We start from the raw sequence: 23,982 nt of genomic DNA on the forward strand, positions 1-23,982 counted from the left end.
AACCAGGAAGAACTTGAATCTCTGAATAGACGAATCACAGGCTCTGAAATTGAGGCAATAATTAATAGCCTACCAACCAAAAAAAGTCCAGGACCAGATGGATTCACAGTCAAATTCTACCAGAGGTACGAAGAGGAGCTGGTACCATTCCTTCTGAAACTATTCCAATCAACAGAAAAAGAGGGAATCCTCCCTAACTCATTTTATGAGGCCAGCATCATCCTGATACCAAAGCCTGGCAGAGACACAACAGAAAAAGAGAATATTAGACCAATATCCCTAATGAACATTGATGCGAAAATCCTCAATAAAATACTGGCAAACTGAATCCAGTAGCACATCAAAAACCTATCCACCATGATCAAGCTGGCTTCATCCCTGGGATGCAAGGCTGGTTCAACATACGCAAATCAATAAATGTAATCCATCATATAAACAGAACCTAAGACAAAACCCACATGATTATCTCAATAGATACAGAAAAGGCCTTTGACAAAATTCAACAGCCCTTCATGCTAAAAACTCTCAATAAACTAGGTATTGATGGGACGTATCTCAAACATAGTAAGAGTTATTTATGACAAATGCACAGCCAATATCATACTGAATGGGCAAAAACTAGAAGCATTCCCTTTGAAAACTGGCACAAGACAGGGATGCCCTCTCTCACCACTCCTATTCAACACAGTGTTGGAAGTTCTGGCCAGGGCAATCAGGCAGGAGAAAGACATAAAAGGTATTTAATTAGGAAAAGAGGAAGTCAAATTGTCCCTGTTTGCAGATGACATGATTGTGTATTTAGAAAACGCCACTGTCCTTCCATTTGTTTGTGTCCTCTTTTATTTCACTTAGCAGTGGTTTGCAGTTCTCCTTGAAGAGGTCCTTTACATCCCTTGTAAGTTGGATTCCTAGGTATTTTATTGTCTTTGAAGCAATTGTGAATGGAAGTTCATTCCTGATTTGGCTCTCTGTTTGTCTGTTACTGGTGTATAAGAATGCTTGTGATTTTTGCACATTAATTTTGTATCCTGAGACTTTGCTGAAGTTGCTTATCAGCTTAAGGAGATTTTGGGCTGAGACAATGGGGTTTTCTAAATATACAATCATGTCATCTGCAAACAGGGACAATTTGACTTCTTCTTTTCCTAACTGAATACCCTTGATTTCTTTCTCTTGCCTAATTGCCCTAGCCAGAACTTCCAACACTATGTCGAATAGGAGTGGTGAGAGAGGGCATCCCTGTCTTGTGCCAGTTTTCAAAGGGAATTTTTCCAGTTTTTGCCCATTCAGTATGATATTGGCTGTGGGTTTGTCATAAATAGCTCTTACTATTTTGAAGTACGTTCCATCAATACCGAATTTATTGAGCGTTTTTAGCATGAAGGGCTGTTGAATTTTGTCAAAAGCCTTTTCTGCATCTATTGAGATAATCATGTGGTTCTTGTCTTTTGCTCATGGATAGGAAGAATTCAATATCGTGAAAATGGCCATACTGCCCAAGGTATTTTATAGATTCAATGCCATCCCCATCAAGCTACCAACGAGTTTCTTCACAGAATTGGAAAAAACTGCTTTAAAGTTCATATGGAACCAAAAAAGAGCCCGCATCTCCAAGACAATCCTAAGTCAAAAGAACAAAGCTGGAGGTATCACGCTACCTGACTTCAAACTATACTACAAGGCTACAGTAACCAAAACAGCATGGTACTGGTGCCAAAACAGAGAGATAGACCAATGGAACAGAACCGAGTCCTCAGAAATAATACCACACATCTACAGCCATTTGATCTTTGACAAACCTGAGAGAAACAAGAAATGGGGAAAGGATTCCCTATTTAATAAATGGTGCTGGGAAAATTGGCTAGCCATAAGTAGAAAGCTGAAACTGGATCCTTTCCTTACTCCTTATAGGAAAATTAATTCAAGATGGATTAGAGACTTAAATGTTAGACCTAATACCATAAAAATCCTAGAGGAAAACCTAAGTAGTACCATTCAGGACATAGGCATGGGCAAAGACTTCATGTCTAAAACACCAAAAGCAACGGCAGCAAAAGCCAAAATTGACAAATGGGATCTAATTAAACTAAAGAGCTTCTGCACAGAAAAAGAAACTACCATCAGAATGAACAGGCAACCTACAGAATGGGAGAAAATTTTTGCAATCTGCTCATCTGACAAAGGGCTAATATCCAGAACCTACAAAGAACTCAAACAAATTTACAAGAAAAAAACAAACAACCCCATCAAAAAGTGGGCAAAGGATATGAACAGACATTTCTCAAAAGAAGACATTCATACAGCCAACAGACACATGAAAAAATGCTCATCATCACTCGCCATCAGAGAAATGCAAATCAAAACCACAATGAGATACCATCTCACACCAGTTAGAATGGCGATCATTAAAAAGTCTGGAAACAACAGGTGCTGGAGAGGATGTGGAGAAATAGGAACACTTTTACACTGTTGGTGGGATTGTAAACTAGTTCAACCATTATGGAAAACAGTATGGCGATTCCTCAAGGATCTAGAACTAGATGTACCATATGACCCAGCCATCCCATTACTGGGTATATACCCAAAGGATTATAAATTATGCTGCTATAAAGACACATGCACACGTATGTTTATTGCAGCACTATTCACAATAGCAAAGACTTGGAATCAACCCAAATGTCCATCAGTGACAGACTGGATTAAGAAAATGTGGCACATATACACCATGGAATACTATGCAGCCATCAAAAAGGATGAGTTTGTGTCCTTTGTAGGAACATGGATGCAGCTGGAAACCATCATTCTTAGCAAACTATCACAAGAACAGAAAAGCAAACACCGCATGTTCTCACTCATAGGTGGGAACTGAACAATGAGATCACTTGGACTCAGGAAGGGGAACATCACACACCGGGGCCTATCATGGGGAGGGGGGAGGGGGGAGGGATTGCATTGGGAGTTATACCTGATGTAAATGACGAGTTGATGGGTGCAGCACAGCAACATGGCACAAGTATACATATGTAACAAACCTGCACGTTATGCACATGTACCCTACAACTTAAAGTATAATAATAATAAATAAATTAAAAATAATAATAATAAAAAAAAAAAAAAGAAAAAAGAAAACGCCACTGTCTCAGCCCAAAATCTCCTTAGGCTGATAAGCAACTTCAGCAAAGTCTCAGGATACAAAATCAGTGCGCAAAAATCACAAACATTCTTATACACAAATAACATACAAACAGAGAGCCAAATCATGAATGAACTACCATTCACAATTGCTTCAAAGAGAATAAAATACCTAGGAATCCAACTTACAAGGGATAAGGACTTCTTCAAGGAGAACTACAAACTGCTCAATGAAATAAAAGAGGACATAAACAAATGGAAGAACATTCCATGCTCATGGGTAGGATCAATATCGTGAAAATGGCCATACTGCCCAAGGTAATTTACAGATTCATTGCCATCCCCATTTAGCTACCAATGACTTTCTTCACAGAATTGGAAAAAACTACTTTAAAGTTCATATGGAACCAAAAAAGAGCCCACATTGCCAAAATAACAAAGCTGGAGGCATCACGCTACCTGGCTTCAAACTATACTACAAGGCTACAGTAACCAAAACAGCATGGTACTGGTACCAGAACAGAGATATAGACCAATGGAACAGAACAGAGCCCTCAGAAATAATACCACACATCTACAACCATCTGATCTTTAACAAACCTGACAAAAACAAGAAGTGGGGAAAGGATTCCCTATTTAATAAATGGTGCTGGGAAAACTGGCTAGACATATATAGAAAGCTGAAACTGGATCCATTCTTTACACCTTATACAAAATTAATTCAAGATGTATTAGAGACTTAAATGTTAGACCTAAAAACATAAAAACCCTAGAAGAAAACCTAGGTCATACCATTCAGGACACATGCATGGGCAAGGACTTCATGACTAAAACACCAAAAGCAATGGCAACAAAACCCAAAATTGACAAACGGGATCTAATTAAACTAAAGAGCTTCTGCACAGCAAAAGAAACTGCCATCAGAGTGAACAGGCAACCTACAGAATGGGAGAAAATTATTGCAATCTACTCATCTGACAAAGGGCTAATATCCAGAACCTACAAAGAACTCAAACAAATTTATAAGAAAAAAAAACCCCATCAAAAAGTGGGCAAAGGATATGAACAGACACTTCTCAAAAGAAGACATTCATGCAGTCAAGAGACACATGAAAAAATGCTCATCGTCACTAACCATCAGAGAAACGCAAATCAAAATCACAATGAGATACCATCTCACACCAGTTAGAATGGCGATCATTAAAAAGTCAGGAAACAACAGGTGCTAGAAAGGATGTGGAGAAATAGGAACACTTTTACACTGTTGGTGGGACTGTAAACTAGTTCAACCATTGTGGAAGACAGTGTGGTGATTCCTCAAGGATCTACAACTAGAAATACCATTTGACTCAGCCATCCCATTACTGGGTATATACCCAAAGGATTATAAATCATGCTGCTATAAAGACACATGCACATGTATGTTTATTGCGGCACTATTCACAATAGCAAAGACTTGGAACCAACCCAAATGTCCATCAGTGACAGACTGCATTAAGAAAATGTGGCACATATACACCATGGAATACTATGCAGCCATAAAAAAGGAGGAGTTCATGTCCTCTGTAGGGACATGGATGCAGCTGGAAACCATCATTCTCAGCAAACTATTATCGCAAGAACAGAAAACCAAACACCGCATGTTCTCACTCATAGGTGGGAATTGAACAGTGAGAACACTTGGACACGGGCTGGGGAACATCACACACCGGGGTCTGCCAGGGCGTGGGGAGAGGGGGGAGGGATAGCATTAGGAGATATACCTAATGTAAATGACAAGTTAACGGGTACAGCACACCAACATGGCATATGTATACACATGTAACAAACCTGCAAGTTGTGCACAGGTACCCTAGAACTTAAAGTATAATAAAAAAAAAAAAAAAGAAGAAGAAGAAGAAGAATCTTGGAGGGGAAAATAATTTAAAAGAGAAAAACTGGGAAAGGAAATAAAACTATAAAAAATCTCTTCAAGCTACCAATCTATTAGGTGGGAGTGTCCATGCCACATGTCACAGACATGTAGTAAAGTGTACACACATGTGCCAGCATGGACAAATATACACAGGCAAACATGTACATTTCAGTTCCGTATGAACTTGAGTTCATACGGAATATGTGCAAGAGTCTAGGAAAAAAATTTATTCAGGAAAGTAACCATTTTGGTCAAGATGAAAATGTAATCTAGCAATAAATAGTGAATGACACATGTGGAAAGGCAGAATAAACTTAAAGAGTACATTAGTTACATTTTCAAATAGTATATGCTATTACATTTACTATTCCAGATGAACTGTCTAAATTTAAAGCAATGGTCTGTTAGCCTAAAAAAATACAATTACACATGCAAAAAAGTGTATGGAAGTTGAAGAAAAACATACCGTGCATACCACTTAAAAATATAACTAGTATACTATTTAAAAACAAATTTATCCTACAGGTGCAGACTTTTCAGGTTCCCTGTGTATTTTTAGAACACATAATGCTCACGGACACTGACTGCACTGATTCTGTATCTGGTAAAAATATAAAGGAAAGAAAGGCAAAGTATTTTCAAGATAATCTTTTTGGTTAAATGACATTTACTAAAAATGGGCCTGCATGATTAAAACAGGATATGTACAACATGGAAGATAAAAAAATTCTAACATTTAAATTATTACTTAGCACAGACAATTAAAAACTGATAGTGAGCTACAGCCATGTATTTATTTCACGGTCAACAGCCTTCTAAGCCTAGTCATTTGGGGCTAACACTGGATTCAACACTCTCCCCTCTTCCTATTCTTTTACGGAGAAAGCTGTATTCAAAGTATACTCAGTTTTTAATTTTCAATTACAAAAAATAACCACAGTGTGAAAATAAAATCTGAAGTAATTTTGTTAGTTTTCTTAGTATTAGACACTACATGCTGAAAATACCATTTTCTCTTTTTTATTTTACAACACATATTTATTTTTTTTAAATTCCAACAATGCAGAAGTACATGTAGTACAAGACAAACATCTTCTATTGCTTCATAATTCCATTCCCCCAACAAAATCACCATCACCGGTTTGATGTTTTTATTTTTCTATAAACATATTTTACATAAGCTTATTTTGTTCTAATAAATTCAGATTGCTCTCACATGAGAGAAACACTACCTTGACAACTTGTTGAATATACTTCTTCCATGGCTATAAAATCTTTTATTTTAAAGAGTAATCACTTTAAGAAAAAAAGGCAGGAAGGAACTTTATATAAATATCACACACAAGATCATCAAACTGATCTTGTGGTGAGCAACCGTGGTTGGAAAAAATATTTGCTCCAAATAGAGAGATATTCTCTGGATGTCCCAAAATATGACCTGCCTGTACTCTCTAAACCAATGTAGCTATGTCACTGTCTGACAATGCCCAGCTTACCTGCACGCGCCACACTCAAACGTCCCATTTCCTTCATGACACTTGGGACTTTCAGGGATGCCTTCGCTTTGGCATTCACATTCACAGATGTACTGAAGAATAACCTCTACTTCCTCCGTAAAGCCCAGAGGCCTAATTTTAAAGCTGTCAGAATCCTTTTTTGGACACTTATTTGAAGTTATGCTAATTTCAAATTGAACCTTGAAGGGAAAAAAAAGATTAACAACTAAGCAATTTAAATCTACTAAAAAATATTTCAAAAAGTTGCTCACTTATTTTAATGTTTCTCAAAGTACAAACTAACTTTGCTTATAAATAACCAATGTTTTCTACAGAAAATATATACCTCATACATTATATTATACAACATACCTCATCTCCAATGGAAATATTGGAACATTTTCTTCCATTTTCCCCTGTTCCATTCACCCCGTTCTTGCAGTAAGATTTGTAACTTATTGTTACTCCTTCTGACAATTTGCCGTTTTCCAAAATGACTTCTGAGGAAAGGGACTAAAAGAATGCCTAATTATACACAGGAAAAGTCAAACAAAATCTACTTGAATGCATAAAACCAATGGATAAATAAACTATTCAGAAAAAAATATATTTCAATAAAATATTTACAAGCCAAATCCAATTGAGCAACTAGAAAACACAGAGGCCAGAGAAATAGGTTTTAATTAATAAGGATCCAATCTGTAAAATAAAATACACAACTGAAAAGAGTATTCGTGTTTTAACCGCTGAGTTAAAATACTCAGGATCACACAGTGTGGAGGGCCGCTGCTGATCAGAAGTCTTAGGAATGTGCAACAGGCTGGGCGTGGTAACTCACGCCTATAATCCCAGCACTTTGGGAGGCAGAGGTAGGTGGACTGCCTGGGCTCAGGAGTTGGAGACCAGCCTGGCCAACACAGTGAAACCCCATCTCTGCCAAAATACAAAAATAAAAAATAAAAAAATAAAAATAAGTGGGCGTGGCAGCATGCACCTGTAATCCCAACTACTCGGGAGGGTGAGACAGGAGCGAGACTCCATGTAAAAAAAAAAAAAAAAAAAGTGAAATAAATGCTGTCTTCCCCATTGGCAAAATGGCATTTCTGCAGTTCTACCTCTCCAGCTAACTACAGACTAGGGTAAACAATCAACTATGCAGTCTAGGAACAAATTTGCTTAAGGAACCATTGTAGCCCAGCCAAAACAAACAAACAAACAAAAAAACCCAAAATCCCCCAAGGATTCAAACCAGTGCTTGTTTAACGTATGAGACTATTCAGGACAAATGGAGAAGGGTAAAATGGCAAGCTATCTCTTGTTCACACCCCTGAAAGAACAGGGGTTAGGAAAATTATCTAACAGGGGAGAATGGAAAAGCTGTGGAACCAGTAAAACCTTAAAAACCTTTGTAAAAACCCCTCCGAGTCAGGCCTTTCCAAAGTATTATGGTACCCCCATGACATGAGGTAAAAATGTCTAAAATTCAAGCTGCCAAAGGGTTAGGGGGATGGGGGCTGAAAGCGGTGCACGAGGCACACAAGGGTTACCATAATATTACAATTGCCTTCAGATTATTTAAATGATCACTAATTAAGGCTAACTCAGTGTGACTGAAGTACACTGAATTATGCTCAAAAAGGAGAAGCCAATTCCTCTTTAATTTCAATTCAACTTCCTCCCATCTGTGAGGAGAAAACAACACTATAAATCTTTTTGAAATAGGCAAATCACACGTATATTTACATTTTTATGTATTTTATGGTATATGTATATATGAGTGTATGTGTACCTCCTGAATAGAAACCTATATCCTCTGAATATATGGGAAAAGAATTGGCCAAAAAAAAAAAAAAAAACACAACTTTTCTATCAGAAAAGTCATCTATTCTATCAGAATATGCCTTTAAGATTTAAGATTTCTGTAGTACTTTGGGCTCGCTAAGGTGTGTATGAAGGAAGTTTCACTTTCTTTGAAGAAAGTATTCTCAACAGGGTATTGTCCAAAACTGATCTTATTTAAGATGTACTCACATTGTATGCATCAATGATCAACTGAATTACATTACTAGAATTTGCAGATAATGTTCCTACTGCTGACTTAGGGATCAAGTTTTTCAGTTCCTGCAATTAAAAGATAAAACATGTAAAATACATCTACTATTCATTCAACCAATTAGCATCTACTGAGCAACTTTTATCTTTAAATGCCAGTTCCCATATGTCTCATCCTAACTAACTTTAGGAGTCAAACCTAGAAACCAGTTTTATAATATGTAATTAAAAGTTAATATAAACCACTTTTGTAAAATTCGGTTTGCCTATCTGGTGGCATTTTCCCACATTTCAATTCAGACATGATTTGCCTCTAACAACTCAACCAAAAATATTTAGAATTTTGTTCTTTTTATCTCACACATTTACCTTGTAAACGGGCTGAAATTCTTCAGTAACTGCAAAAATTGTCTGAATATTATTTTCACTCAGTTTCTGGACAAGGTGAGCAATAGAAGGATAATCCTAAGAAATCAAGTAATATATTTTAGTATGTAAATACACCCTTATAATCTATTCTAATTTTTCAATCTAGTCATACATGCAAGATTATACATAACTCGATTACAAGACTGCTTTAGATAACTAGATTACATATGTAATTTATATATAGTTAGAGTACATCTCTTGCATACATATAACTAGATTACAAGACTGCTTTCAAATAATAATATCAAATATAAACTGCTGAAGTGAGTAGTGTGTATACATGAATTGCTAATCCTCTTCTCTTTCATGTTTGAACAAAAAATTCCATATTCAAAAGGTTTTAAATAGTAAGATTATCTATGTATATTAAATATAGGGACAATGAAATTAAAGAATAGTCAGTAATCAAATATTCTACTATCTACAACTTAAGAAAAAGACCAAGATTTCCCATTTGGATTTCTTCTAGAACCTGAATGCTTTTGCCAATATTTCTTTTCAATAAAGGCAGAGTGACTGCTTTTAAAAATCATATAAGACAAAGAGTATGAGACTAGATAAATTATTTATTTAGAAATAGTACTGACTGTGCTACCAAATGCTGTGGGCAGGGAGTTGAGGCAAAGAGTGAAAGTGGCATCTGGGCATCCCTTTCTCACCCCAGTGAGGCCCTTGTCTGAGCAGAAGGAAGCAAATACAAAGCCACATCTTCACAAACAGCAACACTAGCTTTCCTGCACTTTCAATCAGGACCCCTACTTACCAAAATAGCAAAACCTCAAACCCTGAGAAACCCCAAGCCAGTCACCCACAAACTCTTAGTATTAAACATTAAAATCCAACATAAACACATTTGCTATGTAAGGAACTAAGCACTTACATAATAATGACTCATTGTGTACATATTATTTTCCAGGTGACACTGTCCATCATTTGGTAAAACAATGCCACCAAGTTTCCCATCTCCAGCAAAGTGAAACCCGGCATCTGTGGAAAACACCAGCAGCCGTGTAACATTCCTCCAGCCAATCAGTGACTTGAAAAGAAAAGGATTTCAATTTTAAAACACTATTCACGGTAATTCAACAAAAATCCTTTAATTTTCATACAGGCCACCATTGTATTTTAACCTAATTCTGTTTTTTCTGTGTCTTCTCTTTATACAATGCTAATTATCTTGCTGAGAAATGCACAAAGCCCAGTGAATGAAGCTCTTCCATCCCATGTACAACCATATCTTGCCTGACCATCCATCTCTCTCAGTTCTTTTTAAAAACTGTTTTTTGTTGTTGTTGTTGTTGTTTGGTTTGGTTTGGTTCTGCTTATCATCGTATCTCCAGCAGCTAGCAAGCCAGCACACTGCTTGACAAGCAGTAAGCGCTCGATGAACATTTGCTGAATAAATGAAAGTGTCTCAGCCTATTCTTACTTTACCCCACTGCTGCTGTCTTGTCCCCATCCACCCATCTGCTCTATATTCTATGCCATACACCTTATCAGCCCACCATATGAGGCTTCCCTTTTTTATAACAGAAATAATTATCTTGTTTAAGGATAATTTCACCCATTCTAACTCCTCAATCAGTACTGTTTATCTGCTCATTTACTTTATTCTTGACCTTTCCAATAAGAATCTAAAGTAACTGTAAAATCTTTTTGTCACTATGGTAATTTATAATTATAAAATCTTATGACTACAGGAATTTACTTGCTTTAGTTAATGTATTTAATACGTCTGTTTAGATCTTCATAAGACTGTAAAATCCTTTAAGGTGGTAATCACATTAATTAATACTGGCAATCTTTCAAAAGTGGAGTGATGAATCATTTTGCATCTAGAGGAGTGGATCAGCATGACCAACACAGAAAAATAGCCACAACCAAGGGTGCTATGGCTTGTTTAATCCCACAGGTTAAGGCCTAGTTAGAGGCAGCCCAGAGAATGCTCTCTCCACAAGGAGATGCTAACTGGTTCATATGTCACTGGCTAGCAAGAAAAGAGGTGTAAGGCTAGGCACTACCTGGAATGCTACCTGCTTCGGCTACAATAGCAGGGACTAACCTTAAATTGCAAACACTCTAGTGAAAACTCGAAAGTAACAACAATATAGGAATTGGTATTTGCCGAATGCTCACTGGTACTTTTAGAGATTGATGCATTTTAACTTCACAAGAGACCTATGAGGTAGATAACTATTATCATCCCTTCTTAAAGAAAAGAAAACAGCCCTGGAGAGACTAAGTAAATTGCCCAGCATCAGTGGTGATAGAAAAATTTGTATTACTATCCATATTCCTTCACTTATTATTTTGGGCATCAATTAGCACCTTAGCAAAAATTGACTGAAAAATAACCATTAAGAGGCCTCTAAAATCAAAGAAGGTCATCTAGAGAATGGGGGCACTGGATGGAACAAAAATGAGACAAGAGTAGGTACACAGGACAAACTTGACCTCACAATCTTTTCTAGTTTCAGCCTCAGCCACACCATTAAAGTGTCATCTCAAAATATGCTGCTGCTACATGGATCATAAAATGCCAATTACTGATCCAATAGGGATGGGCTTGCTACTAAAAATCTTACAATTAAAATTACAAATATTATACCACTTCTCAAAATACATCTATTCATATAGCTTAAAAACTAGAGCTTAAAAAGTTATTTCTTTTTGAATTACTAATTCAAAAGATGTGAAAGATGTGTCTTTCAAAGACAGTGAGAAGAAAACTGACCAAAGGAAAATGATACAAGACACCCTCCCTTTGAGCAATTTCAAGGTTCCTGGTGATGCCTCAGGTAATAACATCAATTCTATCTCTGGTACAAAACCAGAAAGTTAAGACACAAGGGCTTTTCTAAAATCCAGACCACCAGCTACAGTACAGGGAGGTTGCCCCACTGTTTCAAATGGTTAGCATTCTGGCTTTTAAAAGCGTGCATGAATAAACTAACTGCCTGGTTTGCATAAAGATTAAATATGCTTTTATAAAGGCACCTGTATACAGGCAATTTAAGGATTTACTTAAATTACTTCTCTAAGATAATCAAATTATGAAAATTAAGATCAATTTTTCTATTAACATAGTAAAATCACACTTAAAATTCACACACATAATAGAAACAATATCCCCTTATAGGAAATGAATGTGCTTACTCCACAAACTGCAACTTGCATGATGGCATCAAAACCACCTTCTGGAGAATCCAAATTTCCAGATATGCGCTGTTTTCCAACAAGTTCATTAAATACTTCTCCTTTATTAGTAAGACTGAGCACATTTTTGTAGCTAAATGGGCTGGTGCAGTTCTGTTCACTTGTGCAAGGGTTCCTGAGCTTAGCTGGTGTTGTGCTAATGTAAGGCATCACAGTCTTTTCCACAAATGAACCAAATCCTGTAAAGAAAAAAATGGTACATAAATGAATGAATGGAAGGATAGATGGAAAGACAGAGATTTGCATTCTTTAAAAAATTCATCTATGTTACCACATATTGGTTACTACGGACTGAATATCTGTCCATTCAGGCAGAGCCCTCATGAATAGGATTAGTGACTGACACAGTCTGGGTATTTGTCCCCACCCAAGTCTCATATTGAAATGTGATCCCCAATGTTGAAGGTGCGGCCTGGTGGGAGGTATTTGGCTCAAGGGGGCAGATCAATCCCTCATGGCTTGGTGCTATTCTGACCAAGCCATGGTCAGACATAGTGAGTGAGTGACATAGTGAGGGAGTTCTCCTGAAATCAGGTATTTAAAATTGTGTGGCACCTCCCCCCACCTCTTGTTCCTGCTCCCACCATGTGAGAAGCCTGCTCCCCACTTTCCCTTCTGCCATGATTGGAAGCTTCCTGAGGCCTCCCAGAGGCCTTGCTGATGCTAGCGCCATGCTTCCTGTAGAGCCTGCAGGACTGTAAACCAATTAAATCTCTTTTCTTTATAAATTACCCAGTCTCAGATATTTCTTTATAGCAACGTAAGAATAGACTCCTACAGTGACCTCATCAAAGAAGCCCCAGAGAGCTGCTGTCCCCTGCTGCTATGTGAGTACATGGCAAGAAGGTATCATCTATGAACCCAGAAGAGGGCCCTCACCAGATGCTCAATCTGCCTTGATCTTGGACTTCTCACCTCCAGAGCTGTGAGAAATAAATTTCTGTTGTTCATAAGCCACCCAGTTTATAGTACTTTCTTAAAGCAGCGCAAATGGACTAAGACCTAAGTCAATCTTTTTATTTTGCCTCCCTACTTTAAAAATAACTCACATTCATTTTCTTGGCACACCAGCTCTCAATAATGGCATGCTGAACAAAAGAATAACTATTCTAGAATTCTGGCCATTTTAAAAAAGACTAATTTGGTAGGAGTTCCCTAATGCCATGGTCCTTGAATTATGCTTACTGAATAAAAGAACATTTTAAGCAAGTGCTCTTTTTTAAAGTTTCCACTAAAATAGGGCTAGTTTTTGAAAGGCAGCTCTTAGGCCTCATGATTGTCAAATCTTTCTAATTTTCTGTTGCTAAACCTCTGCAGCAACAGGAGTGGAGAGAAGCAGGCAAAAAAGAGGTTAAGCTGGGGACGCATGAAATGGGAAAAATAAGGTTTGGAAAACAGATCATCACCATATGAAAAATCCAGGTCTAAGGTGAGATCAGGCTGTACAGGCAGGTACAGCCATACTAACTAGTAATTAGATAAAATCTGGGTACTCAATACATGTTTATAAAACAAGTCCTAAGGGCCAGGCATGGGGGCTCTCGCCTGTAATCCCAAAACTCTGGGAGGCCAAGGCAGGTGGATTACCTGAGGTCAGGAGTTCGAGACCAGCCTGGCCAACATGGTGAAACCCCATCTCTACTAAGTTACAAAAAATTAGCTGGGCGTGGTGGCAGACGCCTATAATCCCAGCTACTCCGGAGGCTGCGGCAGGAGAATCACTTGAACCCAGGAGGCGGAGATTGCAGTGACCGAGATCACACCATTGCACTCCAGCCTGGGCAACAAGAGCGAAACTCTTAAAATAAAAATAAAAATAAAATAAAATAAGTCATAAGATAAATGATCAAGTTAGTGTGAAAACAAGCATGCAAGTCAGTATGAGGTACAATCTGTGTTAAACAGTAGCATCCAGTGACAGAGGAACAAGGTGGCAGAAAAGATTATTAAACGTGTGACCGGAATATCAATTTCCACTCAGAAAAGGCTAAAAAACTGGCCTGTTTATCTCACAAGTATGTAGAGAGTAACAAAGGAAGAAAACATAAAACAACATTTGAGAATTGCCAAGACTTTATAATGAAAATGATCGATGTTTCCAACATTCCTACCAATTCTGAAGTCAGACGTAATCCTCCTCATTTCATTCATCAGATCTGTTCCAAGACTTTTTACATTCTCCAAATCGTCTTTCATTGAGTAAGACAGGTCCATAAGGTAGTAGAGGTCAATGGGATAGTCTTCAGCTCTCTTGAATTTTAATGTAAATGTCTGTGGCTCCCCTAATTAGACAAGAGATTAGAAAATGAAACTTGCCTGTTGGCAAACGAGAAGAAACAAATAAATGTGATTTACATGGTAAACACAATAAAATAAAACATGCTGTCATAATTTTTACAAAAACCTGGGAATTCCATAAGTAACTCAATGGGTATGAATTCAATTTCATTCAACAAATACTTAAAACACCAGGCCTTCAGGATGCAACGATAAAAAAAGACATTCCCAATCCACAGTGGACAAAACAGACAAAAAGTCAGTTTACAAGAGAAGGAAACAAATAGAACATCATAAATTAGTCTGGGGAGAGCAAGGCAGAACACGTGATAGGGTACAACTTTTTAGACACTGAAGTTGTGAACTCCATTCTGTGTGTAATGGGAAGCCACTCCCTGCAAGTGAATAACACGATCCAATTTTTACTTTAGAAAACCTGGCAGAAAGCTTTAAAAATAAATTACTGAGGCAAAGAGACTAGCTAATCTACAAAACAAACCCAGAGAGAGATGATGAAGGAGGAGAAGAGAGAGATGCAAGAGATGTTAATGTAATTTACTTAGGAAATACACGAGAAAGAAGGTTTGGATGAAAATGTAATTAAAATTTTAACTTGTAGTTTTCTCTATAAAAATTTCTAATAGGCAGTTGGAGAAATGGGTTTGGAGCTCAAGAAAAAAGTCTCTGTTGCTGCAGCATACAACTGGTTTTAAAGCCATGAGAGCAAAACTGACATTCAGGTGGACTACAAAAAGGGAGGGAGAAAAAAGACACAAAAAGAGGCCTGGAAGGCAAAGGTAAGAGACACAAGGAAAAACCGAGGAGTAGTATCACTGATCAAGGGGAGAGCATTTCAAAAAGTACAAAGTGTTACTTGGTACAGAAGTGTTTAAAAAAAAAAAAGCCCTGACAAGGGTCCCCTGGGTCTGCAGGCTGAATGCGATGGTGGAGCTTTGCTAGAGCAGGATGAGGAGAGGGCTGACCTGGTTGAGGAAGGGCGCTGGGAGGGGAGGAAGGGCGCTGGGAGGGGAGGAAGGGCGCCGGGAGGGAAGTCAGGGGACAGGGCCACTCTACCATTCTCCTGACAAGAAGGTTGGAAACCAGAAAAGGGAGAAAGAGGGCTTGTCTTTTCCTTCATGTTTAGATGTGGGACTGACAGACATAATTACAAAAACCTTCACAGTTTAATAATACTAAACAAATGCAAAGGAAAAGAACAGGTTAAATTGTTGCTTTTATAATATATTACATAATTAGACCAGAGGATGAACACTTTCATTTTTAAAACTCACTAAAGCTAATTAATATTTTCTGAATCTTTAACAAAATTTACTTTGAACATAAGGCAACATTTAATATTATTCCAAGTATATATGTTTTACAATTGTTGTATCTGCAAAACTTTTCTAAAATTTAACCAATTCCACATTTTTGAGTGCCAGTCCACATGTAAAAACGAGCCTTCAACAGAAAATGGTCAGAGTTTGCATAAAGCTGGTGTCAAATGCTTCAAGTAAACACACAGGTATTCACAGAGTTGGGCTTCCATATTCCATACCTGATCTTAATCGCAAAACCAACTGCTGTGGTTGGATCTGAGTAATATCCTCTGGCTTGAGCTTCTCTGCTGTTCCTTTGCTACGGTTGGTTACATTTTTATTTTTCTTTATATCTTTGGAGCCTCTGGGATTTTCTATGTCATCTGGAGGGCAACCCTTCTTTTTTAAGGCTTCTAAATCATCACATCGTGCAGAAGTGGGCATTCCTTCCTGTAAAAATGTCTAAATGACATAAAATACAGGTATAAATGAAAAGTGTAATGGTCAAACCTTTTTACACAATGATTGCAAATAAGCAATTAAGTTGCAAAACATCAAATCACATCTACTGTACCTCAATTCTGGCTTTTTAACAAAATGCTCCCTTCATCCAAACTGTGGTAAGGGTTCTTGTTAAAAAACAATCATTTCCAAGAAAGTAATACCTTTCCCAGAACTGACCCAAGTGTACATAGTAAATGCTCTATCTTGTAATTCAGAGTATCAAAAACAATTTCTTTAGTGAAATCACTAATTGAGCATGGTTAATGGCTACTAATAATGTATACACATACACCCAAATATCAGATCATTTCTCCAAAATTTCCCTTTGAAAAGTCCTTACAAAGCCTCTCATGTGGCACTCTCCCCACCACAATATGCTGAACGACACAATGTTTAGGGAAAACAGATGAGCTTAAAAGCATCTCAATTAATTATGGCATTTTTTAAAAGGAGAACACGAAATTTAGCACAGATTAAATAAGTATTCCCACAGGTTTGAAAAAACTTCAAGTATTAGCTATTACTGTAAATACGTTTTTTAAAATTTTTTAAAAAGCAAAATAGTAAGTATATGACAACGGTAAAGGTCCTAATGCCAGGTAAATTTCAAAAAAGGAAAAAAAGGCCCTAATGGCAGGAGAATAGATATTTGCAGCAGTAAAATTTCTAGTAATGACAAAGATTTTAAATGTGCTATACCTTAAACAACTTAGACACAAATAAAAATTTAATCAGGTAACTGAAAAGTACCTTAGTGAATTCAAAAACACTGCTGTTAAAGATCTATATAAAGACTGTGAATAGAGGTGTTTCGTGAAATGTGAAAATGGGGAGGGGGATCAGTGACATTATATATGGTATTTATTTATCAAGTATCAATTTAATGGTGCTGTATAAAGTAATAGTAAGTGAAGATATTTAAATTTAAAGAACACAATGGTTTTTACAGGGATATTTAAGAGAAACATCACACTAATTAGAGTATTTATGTAATCAACAACTGGAGGGGAATACCAAAATCAGATAATTCAAAGCTGCACTACTTTCATTTATTAAACCTAAACTACTACCTACCAAAGCACAAGATCCTAGTGAATTACACATTTCTAAATACTAATCAATCCAGGAAACTTTACAATCATGACACCCAAATAAAATTTCACTGAATATATTCAGAAAGCCTTTAAAATTTTAAGAATTATGCTCCAAAGTTCAAAAGCCAAGATAATCCTCAACTACAGATAAACTATAGTCCCCATAAAACGGATATGTTAACAATAATAGCAACTACCACTTATTTAGAACTTTTTAAGTGAAACTGCTTTAAGTTCATCAATTCTAATTATTGTAACAATAGATAAAGCGGATATTATCAGCCTCATTTTCAGATATGAAAACCGAGAGCTTCAGTTACATAAGCCTTGCCTGAGACAAACTCACAACACTCCTTATTTCCTCCACTGTTGCCAATGTAATCCCAACACACCACTTTTTGAAAGTACCATTAGAAAATTTTTGAAAAAAAAAAACAAAACTTCTCATTTTTTCTTTCATGTGGTCAAATCATATGACATATCTGACACTTGACCACTTAGGCGTACAAATACAGGTACTTGAAATTTGGACCCAAATGCCTGCATGAAAACACAATCAATAACCCCTTGACCTTCTGATATTAGTTATTCAGTCTGTGAATAAATTATACAACCTCAAAATGACTTCTCCTTACCATCTCTTTTGATTTATTCATTCATTCATTCATTGACTCATTGAACGTTTAGTAGGCTTTGTGGAAGGTACCGTATTAGCAAAAGCACAGAAATGACAAAAGTGAAAAAAATCCAAACCCTAATTGACCTCAATGAGCTTATATTGGGATGCAAATCAATTCTAGTAGTTTTAACTCAAATATAATTAGGAAGGTTAATTCATACCTCCCCATCAAAAAGGGGGAAATCTAAAACAGTCAAACTAAATGACTAGGATTTTTTTGAAGGTTCTCCAGTAAAAATACAATACTTGCCACAAAGATGAGCTACGAATATATGTATTTTAAAACTGTTTAGTAGCCACACTAAAAAAAGAAAAAGAGAACATTAATTTTAACAGGTATAACATTATTTTTAAATATACAAAAATTATCATTTCACCATTATTATTTATTTAATACTAAGTCTTTGAAATCGTGTATATCTTTGAAACTCAGAGCAATTCTAATCTGTATGAAAGTGCTCGATAGCCACATATGCCTAGTGGCTGCTGTGTTGAACCACATAGCTCCAGACCATTAGGTTATTCAATAAGTATTGATTTACACAAAAATTAATATGTGCTTCCCAAGGATATAGCACTGAGTCACACTAAATGACCAGAGAAGAAATGGAAAGGACTTGAGCAACCTTACTTACTGAATTTGTGCACCACCCACAATTTGGCCCTGCTTGTATACATTCTCCACATGATTTGGCATTTGCTTTTAAACATCTATTTTCATCTGTCAGAAAGAAGAAAGAACATTTTATGTAAAGTGTCAGAGAGAAAATAATGAAAAATCAAAATCACAATGACAATGCAATATATATGTTAAATATAAATACTATCACGTAGTTACCATCTAAACTAGACCTTCCCCAAAGACAGCAGGATTTTTTAAATTTAATTTTTAACTTTTGTGGGTAAATAGTAGGTGTACACATGTATGGAGTACATGAGATATTTTGATACAGGCATACAATGCATAACAGTCATATAGTGGTAAACCGGGTGTTCATCCTCTCAAGGCTTTATCATTTGTGTTACAAAGAATCCAATTATACTCTTTTAGTTACTTTAAAATATACAACTATATTATTATTGACTACAGTCACCCTGTTGTGCTACCAAATACTAGGTCACTCATTCTTTCTATTTTTTTGTAACCAGTAACACTCTAGACTTCCCCATCCTCTCACTACCCTTCCCAGCCTCTGGTAACCATCCTTCTACTATCTTCATGAGTTCAATTGTTTTAATTTTTAGCTCCCACAAACCAGTGAGAACAATGCGAAATTTAAGACCATGATTTTTGATCACCTTGACACTGAAAGCCACAGAGAGACATAAGTTATCTTCCTTGTCTTCTATATCAAAGACAACATTCTTTTTTTCAAAGGCATAATTCAGAATTTATCATTCTTGATTGTCATAAATCTCATGAGTTTTCTTACAACTGGGTAAAGCATTATTTCTTTATTTAACTCATACTACCATACCCACAAGAATCTTCAGGGCTTTCCCTTTGCTTTCAGTATGTTAAATAACTGAAAAGTCCATATTCGTCTAATCCATAATCCCAGAATTTCTCAGGCCCTATGTTCAAAGTATGTTTTAGGTTTCTTTGCATCCACCTAAGGAAGAGTATGCCTTCTACATGGTAAGCACTAATACAGACTGTCTCCAATGTATCTTTTCTGATTATAAACCCAGCACATGCTTCTTACAGAAAATGTGGAAAACACATAAAAGCATAAAGAAAAAACTAAAACTCACTGAATCTGTTAACTAAGAGAGGACTGTTGCTAACATTTTTGCCTATTTCTTTCCAGTCTTTTTCCTATGCAGATAAATAGCAAGGGGAAGCAAGCATATATATATATATTAATAGATGTATTATTTACATGAAACTGAGGATACACTTTATATATACAGTTGTACAGTTTTGTATACTGTTTTATATACCTTATCCTAAGTGCTTTATTCTTATTACAAATTCTTTTTAAAAAGAATTAAAAAGCTTTTAATGATTATGTAATATTTCAATATGAGTGTACTCTATTTAATGCTGGATAAATTTAGATTGTTTCCAAATGTAAGTGTGCACAGTTCACACATGCTTGCTCACATGCACACATAAATACCCCAAGTACACATATACACATACTGTACTACACGCATATACACATGCTGATGACCAGTCTTATATATAAACCTTAGTACCCATCTATTTCCTTTTCAAACATCCCAAAAGAATAACTAACTACTAAGTTGAAGAGTATATTAACACTTCTAAAATTCTCTATACACGCTAATTTCTACCCAAAAGTAATATGCAGTTGACCCTCTGTATCTGTGGTTTCCAAATCAGTGGATTCAAGCAACCACAGATCAAAAATGTTTGGGGGAAAAAAGTGTCTGTACTGAACATGTACAGACTTTTCTTCATGTCATTATTCCCTAAACAATACAGTACAAAAGCTATTTACATAGTATTTACATTGCATTAGGTATTATAGGTAATCTAGAGAAGATTTAAAGTATACAGGAGGATATGTGTAGGGTATATGCAAATATCATGCCATTTTATATCAGGGTCAATGAGCATTTGTGAATTTTGGTATCTGAAGGAGGTCCTGGAACCAATTCCCCATGGATACCATAGGGCAACACTACTAATATAAGCTCCCACAAAATGGCAGTGTACAAATACCATTTTATCACATTCCCAAGAAAACAAAGTGTTTTAATATTCAAAAACTGTTGCTCATTTAATAAGTGTAAAATAGAATATCAATTCAGTGGTCAAGCCTACCAATTTCAGGTTTTACATTGTTTCATATGTTTACTAACCATGTCTTTTATATGTCTTTTGCAAATTTTTTTATGTTCCTCAGTTTTTACTGGATTTCTACACACATTAATGAAGTTGAACCTTTGTTTAGTTTCTCATCTTGTTTACAGTGTTCTGACAGAATTTGTTTGCTATTGTTGATTTTATGTAATTTAAATGTATCGATACTTTTACGGTCTCCTGCTTCATTTTTACTACCTTCCAATCCTGATCTCAAACTGCTCTATGCAGTGTAGTTTTTCAAGATTTAGACGAGAGAACTGGATATCCATTATTCCAGATGTGGAGCCACATCTTTATAGAAGTGTTAAATACATTTTCAGCTTTATTTTCACTGTTCTCCTAGATGATGCCCACATTTTGCAAGACTTTTTTATCAAAGAGTGAGAATGTCTTCTAGAAAGTCTTTGTAGATAATAATGGATAGTTCATAATCCTCCATTCTATACATCTACTTCATTTGCTTCTAAATATACTACTTGCCTTTGCCTTCTATTTACTTACACACTCTCGTGTTCTCAGAAGATTTTCCTGCAGTGTGTTCAACCCCTAGCATTTTAGTACTTCACCAGCCAACCTGTTTCCCATCATCCCGGGTGACAGGGGTGAGGGGAGCCTGACCATGAAGGATCTTGACCTTTCTCTGAGTGAGAGGGATAACTGCAGGGCTTCCAGAAGGAGCAGCATGATTATGACTTAGGTTCTCACATGAACCTAACTGGTCAAAAAGCAATACAAGATACAGAAATGAAAGGACAACTAAGAAAACTTTTTGTTTTTACCTGTTTGACCAAACACACAGCAAATTGAACTGATCAGTCCAATCCAGAAAATCAGTTGTAAATTCATCTGAAATGTAAAATGTGCCTTGTATTAATTAGAAAGAAGTAAAATGAAAAATGCATTAAATAGAAAGTATTCCCCCACTGTACCTTCTATTGCTTTTATAAACATGTTGTCTCTCAAACCATTTCACTCCAGCCCCTCTCCACAGACCCTCACCCATCTCCCTCCCTAGCTGGTTCCCTCACCTTGCACCTACACTGCGAAAACAGCTTCCATACCAGAGCCCCAGAATCCATTCGTGCCTTTCTCTAAAGCAAACTAAATATATTTTAACATTTAATTAACAGGGCTCAAAAAAGAAAAAAAATCAGTGTTAGGTATTCCTCAACACCATGAAAGCTACCAACAGTACTCAGTTCACGGAATCTCTATCTCCATTATCTCCTGCAACTCCCAGGGGCCCAGACCGGCATATCCAGATGTCTCAGTTACCTCAATGCTGAACATTCATTTTCAAAAACCTGATCAAGTCATCCCCCTGCTAACAATGCGCTTCAGTTTTTATTTCTCCTCAAGCTAAGGCCAACATCCTGTATAAGGTTCCAAATAGATTTTTGAGTTTGTTTTCCTATTATCTCTCTTTTTTAAGAAAATCAACTTCTGCCAGGAGCGGTGGCTCACACCTGGAATCCCAGCACTTAGGGAGGCTGAAGCAGGCAGATCACCTGAGGTCAGGAGTTTGAGACCAACCCGGCCAACATGGAGAAACCCCCGCTCTACTAAAAACTAGCCAGGCCTGGTGGTGGGTGCCTGCAGTCCCAGCTACTCGGGAGGCTGAGGCAGGAGAATCACTTGAACCTGGGAGGCAAAGGTTTCAGTGAGCCAAAATCGTGCCACTGCACTCCAGCCTGGGTGAGAGCAGGACTTCATCTCAAAAAAAAAAAAAAAAAAAAAAAGAAAAAGAGAAAGAGAAAGAAAAAGAAAGACAGAAAAGAAAAGAAGAGAAAATCAACTTCTATGCATGCAATTAGTAAAATATTCAGTTTCAACTTCCTAGAGTGTCCAAAACCCCCACCTCTCCCCCATTAAAACAAGGACGGCATAAGACAAACTGAAAAAGTCTCGTCTTCTAGAACCTCTAACAAAAAAATTAGGTAATATTCTATATATTAAATACAACTACCCCAATCTCCTACCATTAGGGGAGTGTGTGTGTGTGTGTGTGTGTGTGTGTGTGTGTATATATATATACACACACATATAAAACTATTTTCTCGGAATCAAAGCTTTCACGACGATATGAATCTATATCTTTGATTGGTCAAAGATGGCTATGGCCACTGGTTGCTCACTTGATCCCTTAACTACTTAATGCTCTTGGACTAGCAGCCAATCTAATAATTATAATAAATATCGGTCCCTTCACAAGAAGAAATACTCAAAAAAGCAAATTTATACAAAAAAAGTTTAGGTTTAATCATTATTGAAAAATGTAAATTAAAGCAACATAAGATGAACTAGCAAAAAAGGAAAGTTTTTTAACCCAACAAACCTATAGCAGATGGCTGCGAGAAACCAACTGGTAGCTCTGTGAACTGATACAACTTTTTGGGAAATAATTTGACAATTTATACCAAAAACCATAAAGAAAATTTCTACCCTCTAATAATCCAGTTACTCGGAATTTACCCTAAGGAAATAATTAAATACATAAAAGGTGATACACACATACACACACATTCAGTATAGTACTCCAGTATATTCACAAGAGCAAAAATGTAAATATGCTATATCCAATAACAGGAAAATCTAACTGCATCAAGTTTATGGACTATTAGTCATTACAATAATAAAATGCAGCAACATTTAGAGTTATAGAGGGCCAGGCGCAGTGGCTCACGTCTGTAATCCCAGCACTTTGGGAGGCCAAGGCGGGTGGATCACGAGGTCCATCCTAGCCAACATAGTGAAACTCCGTCTCTATTAAAAATGCAAAAATTAGCTGGGCGTGGTGGCACACTCCTGTAATCCCAGCTTCTCAGGAGGCTGAGGCAGGAGAATCGCTTGGACCCCGGAGGCGGAGGTTGCAGTGAGCTGAGATCATGCCACTGTACTCTAGCCTGGCGAAAGAGCAAGACTCTGTCTCAAAAAAAAAAAAAAAAAAAAAAAAAAAGAGTTACAAAATAATTTTGGATGTAAAGTACACAATAAGATGAGAAGAACCTGACTTTCTCAAGGCAGAAGAAAAAA

At 36.7% G+C, this 23,982-nt stretch overlaps 1 protein-coding gene across 2 annotated transcripts in view; it reads right to left on the minus strand.

Annotated features, from left to right (window-relative positions):
* ITGB1 (integrin subunit beta 1) overlaps positions 1–23,982 on the minus strand; it is a 59,503-nt gene that overhangs the window by 15,183 nt on the left and 20,338 nt on the right. For both annotated transcript variants that reach the window (XM_050804698.1, XM_050804697.1), the window contains exons 2-11: positions 21,729–21,795; positions 18,749–18,834; positions 16,076–16,298; positions 14,352–14,522; positions 12,181–12,419; positions 9,905–10,060; positions 8,965–9,060; positions 8,575–8,664; positions 6,916–7,056; positions 6,544–6,743 (exon numbers count right to left, since the gene is read on the minus strand). In XM_050804698.1, the coding sequence (XP_050660655.1) occupies positions 6,544–6,743; positions 6,916–7,056; positions 8,575–8,664; positions 8,965–9,060; positions 9,905–10,060; positions 12,181–12,419; positions 14,352–14,522; positions 16,076–16,298; positions 18,749–18,834; positions 21,729–21,795 (1,469 nt within the window). The remainder of the gene's footprint in view (positions 1–6,543; positions 6,744–6,915; positions 7,057–8,574; positions 8,665–8,964; positions 9,061–9,904; positions 10,061–12,180; positions 12,420–14,351; positions 14,523–16,075; positions 16,299–18,748; positions 18,835–21,728; positions 21,796–23,982) is intronic.

Source organism: Macaca thibetana, chromosome 9, assembly GCF_024542745.1.
Source record: "Macaca thibetana thibetana isolate TM-01 chromosome 9, ASM2454274v1, whole genome shotgun sequence".
Classification (NCBI taxonomy): Eukaryota; Metazoa; Chordata; class Mammalia; order Primates; family Cercopithecidae; genus Macaca; species Macaca thibetana.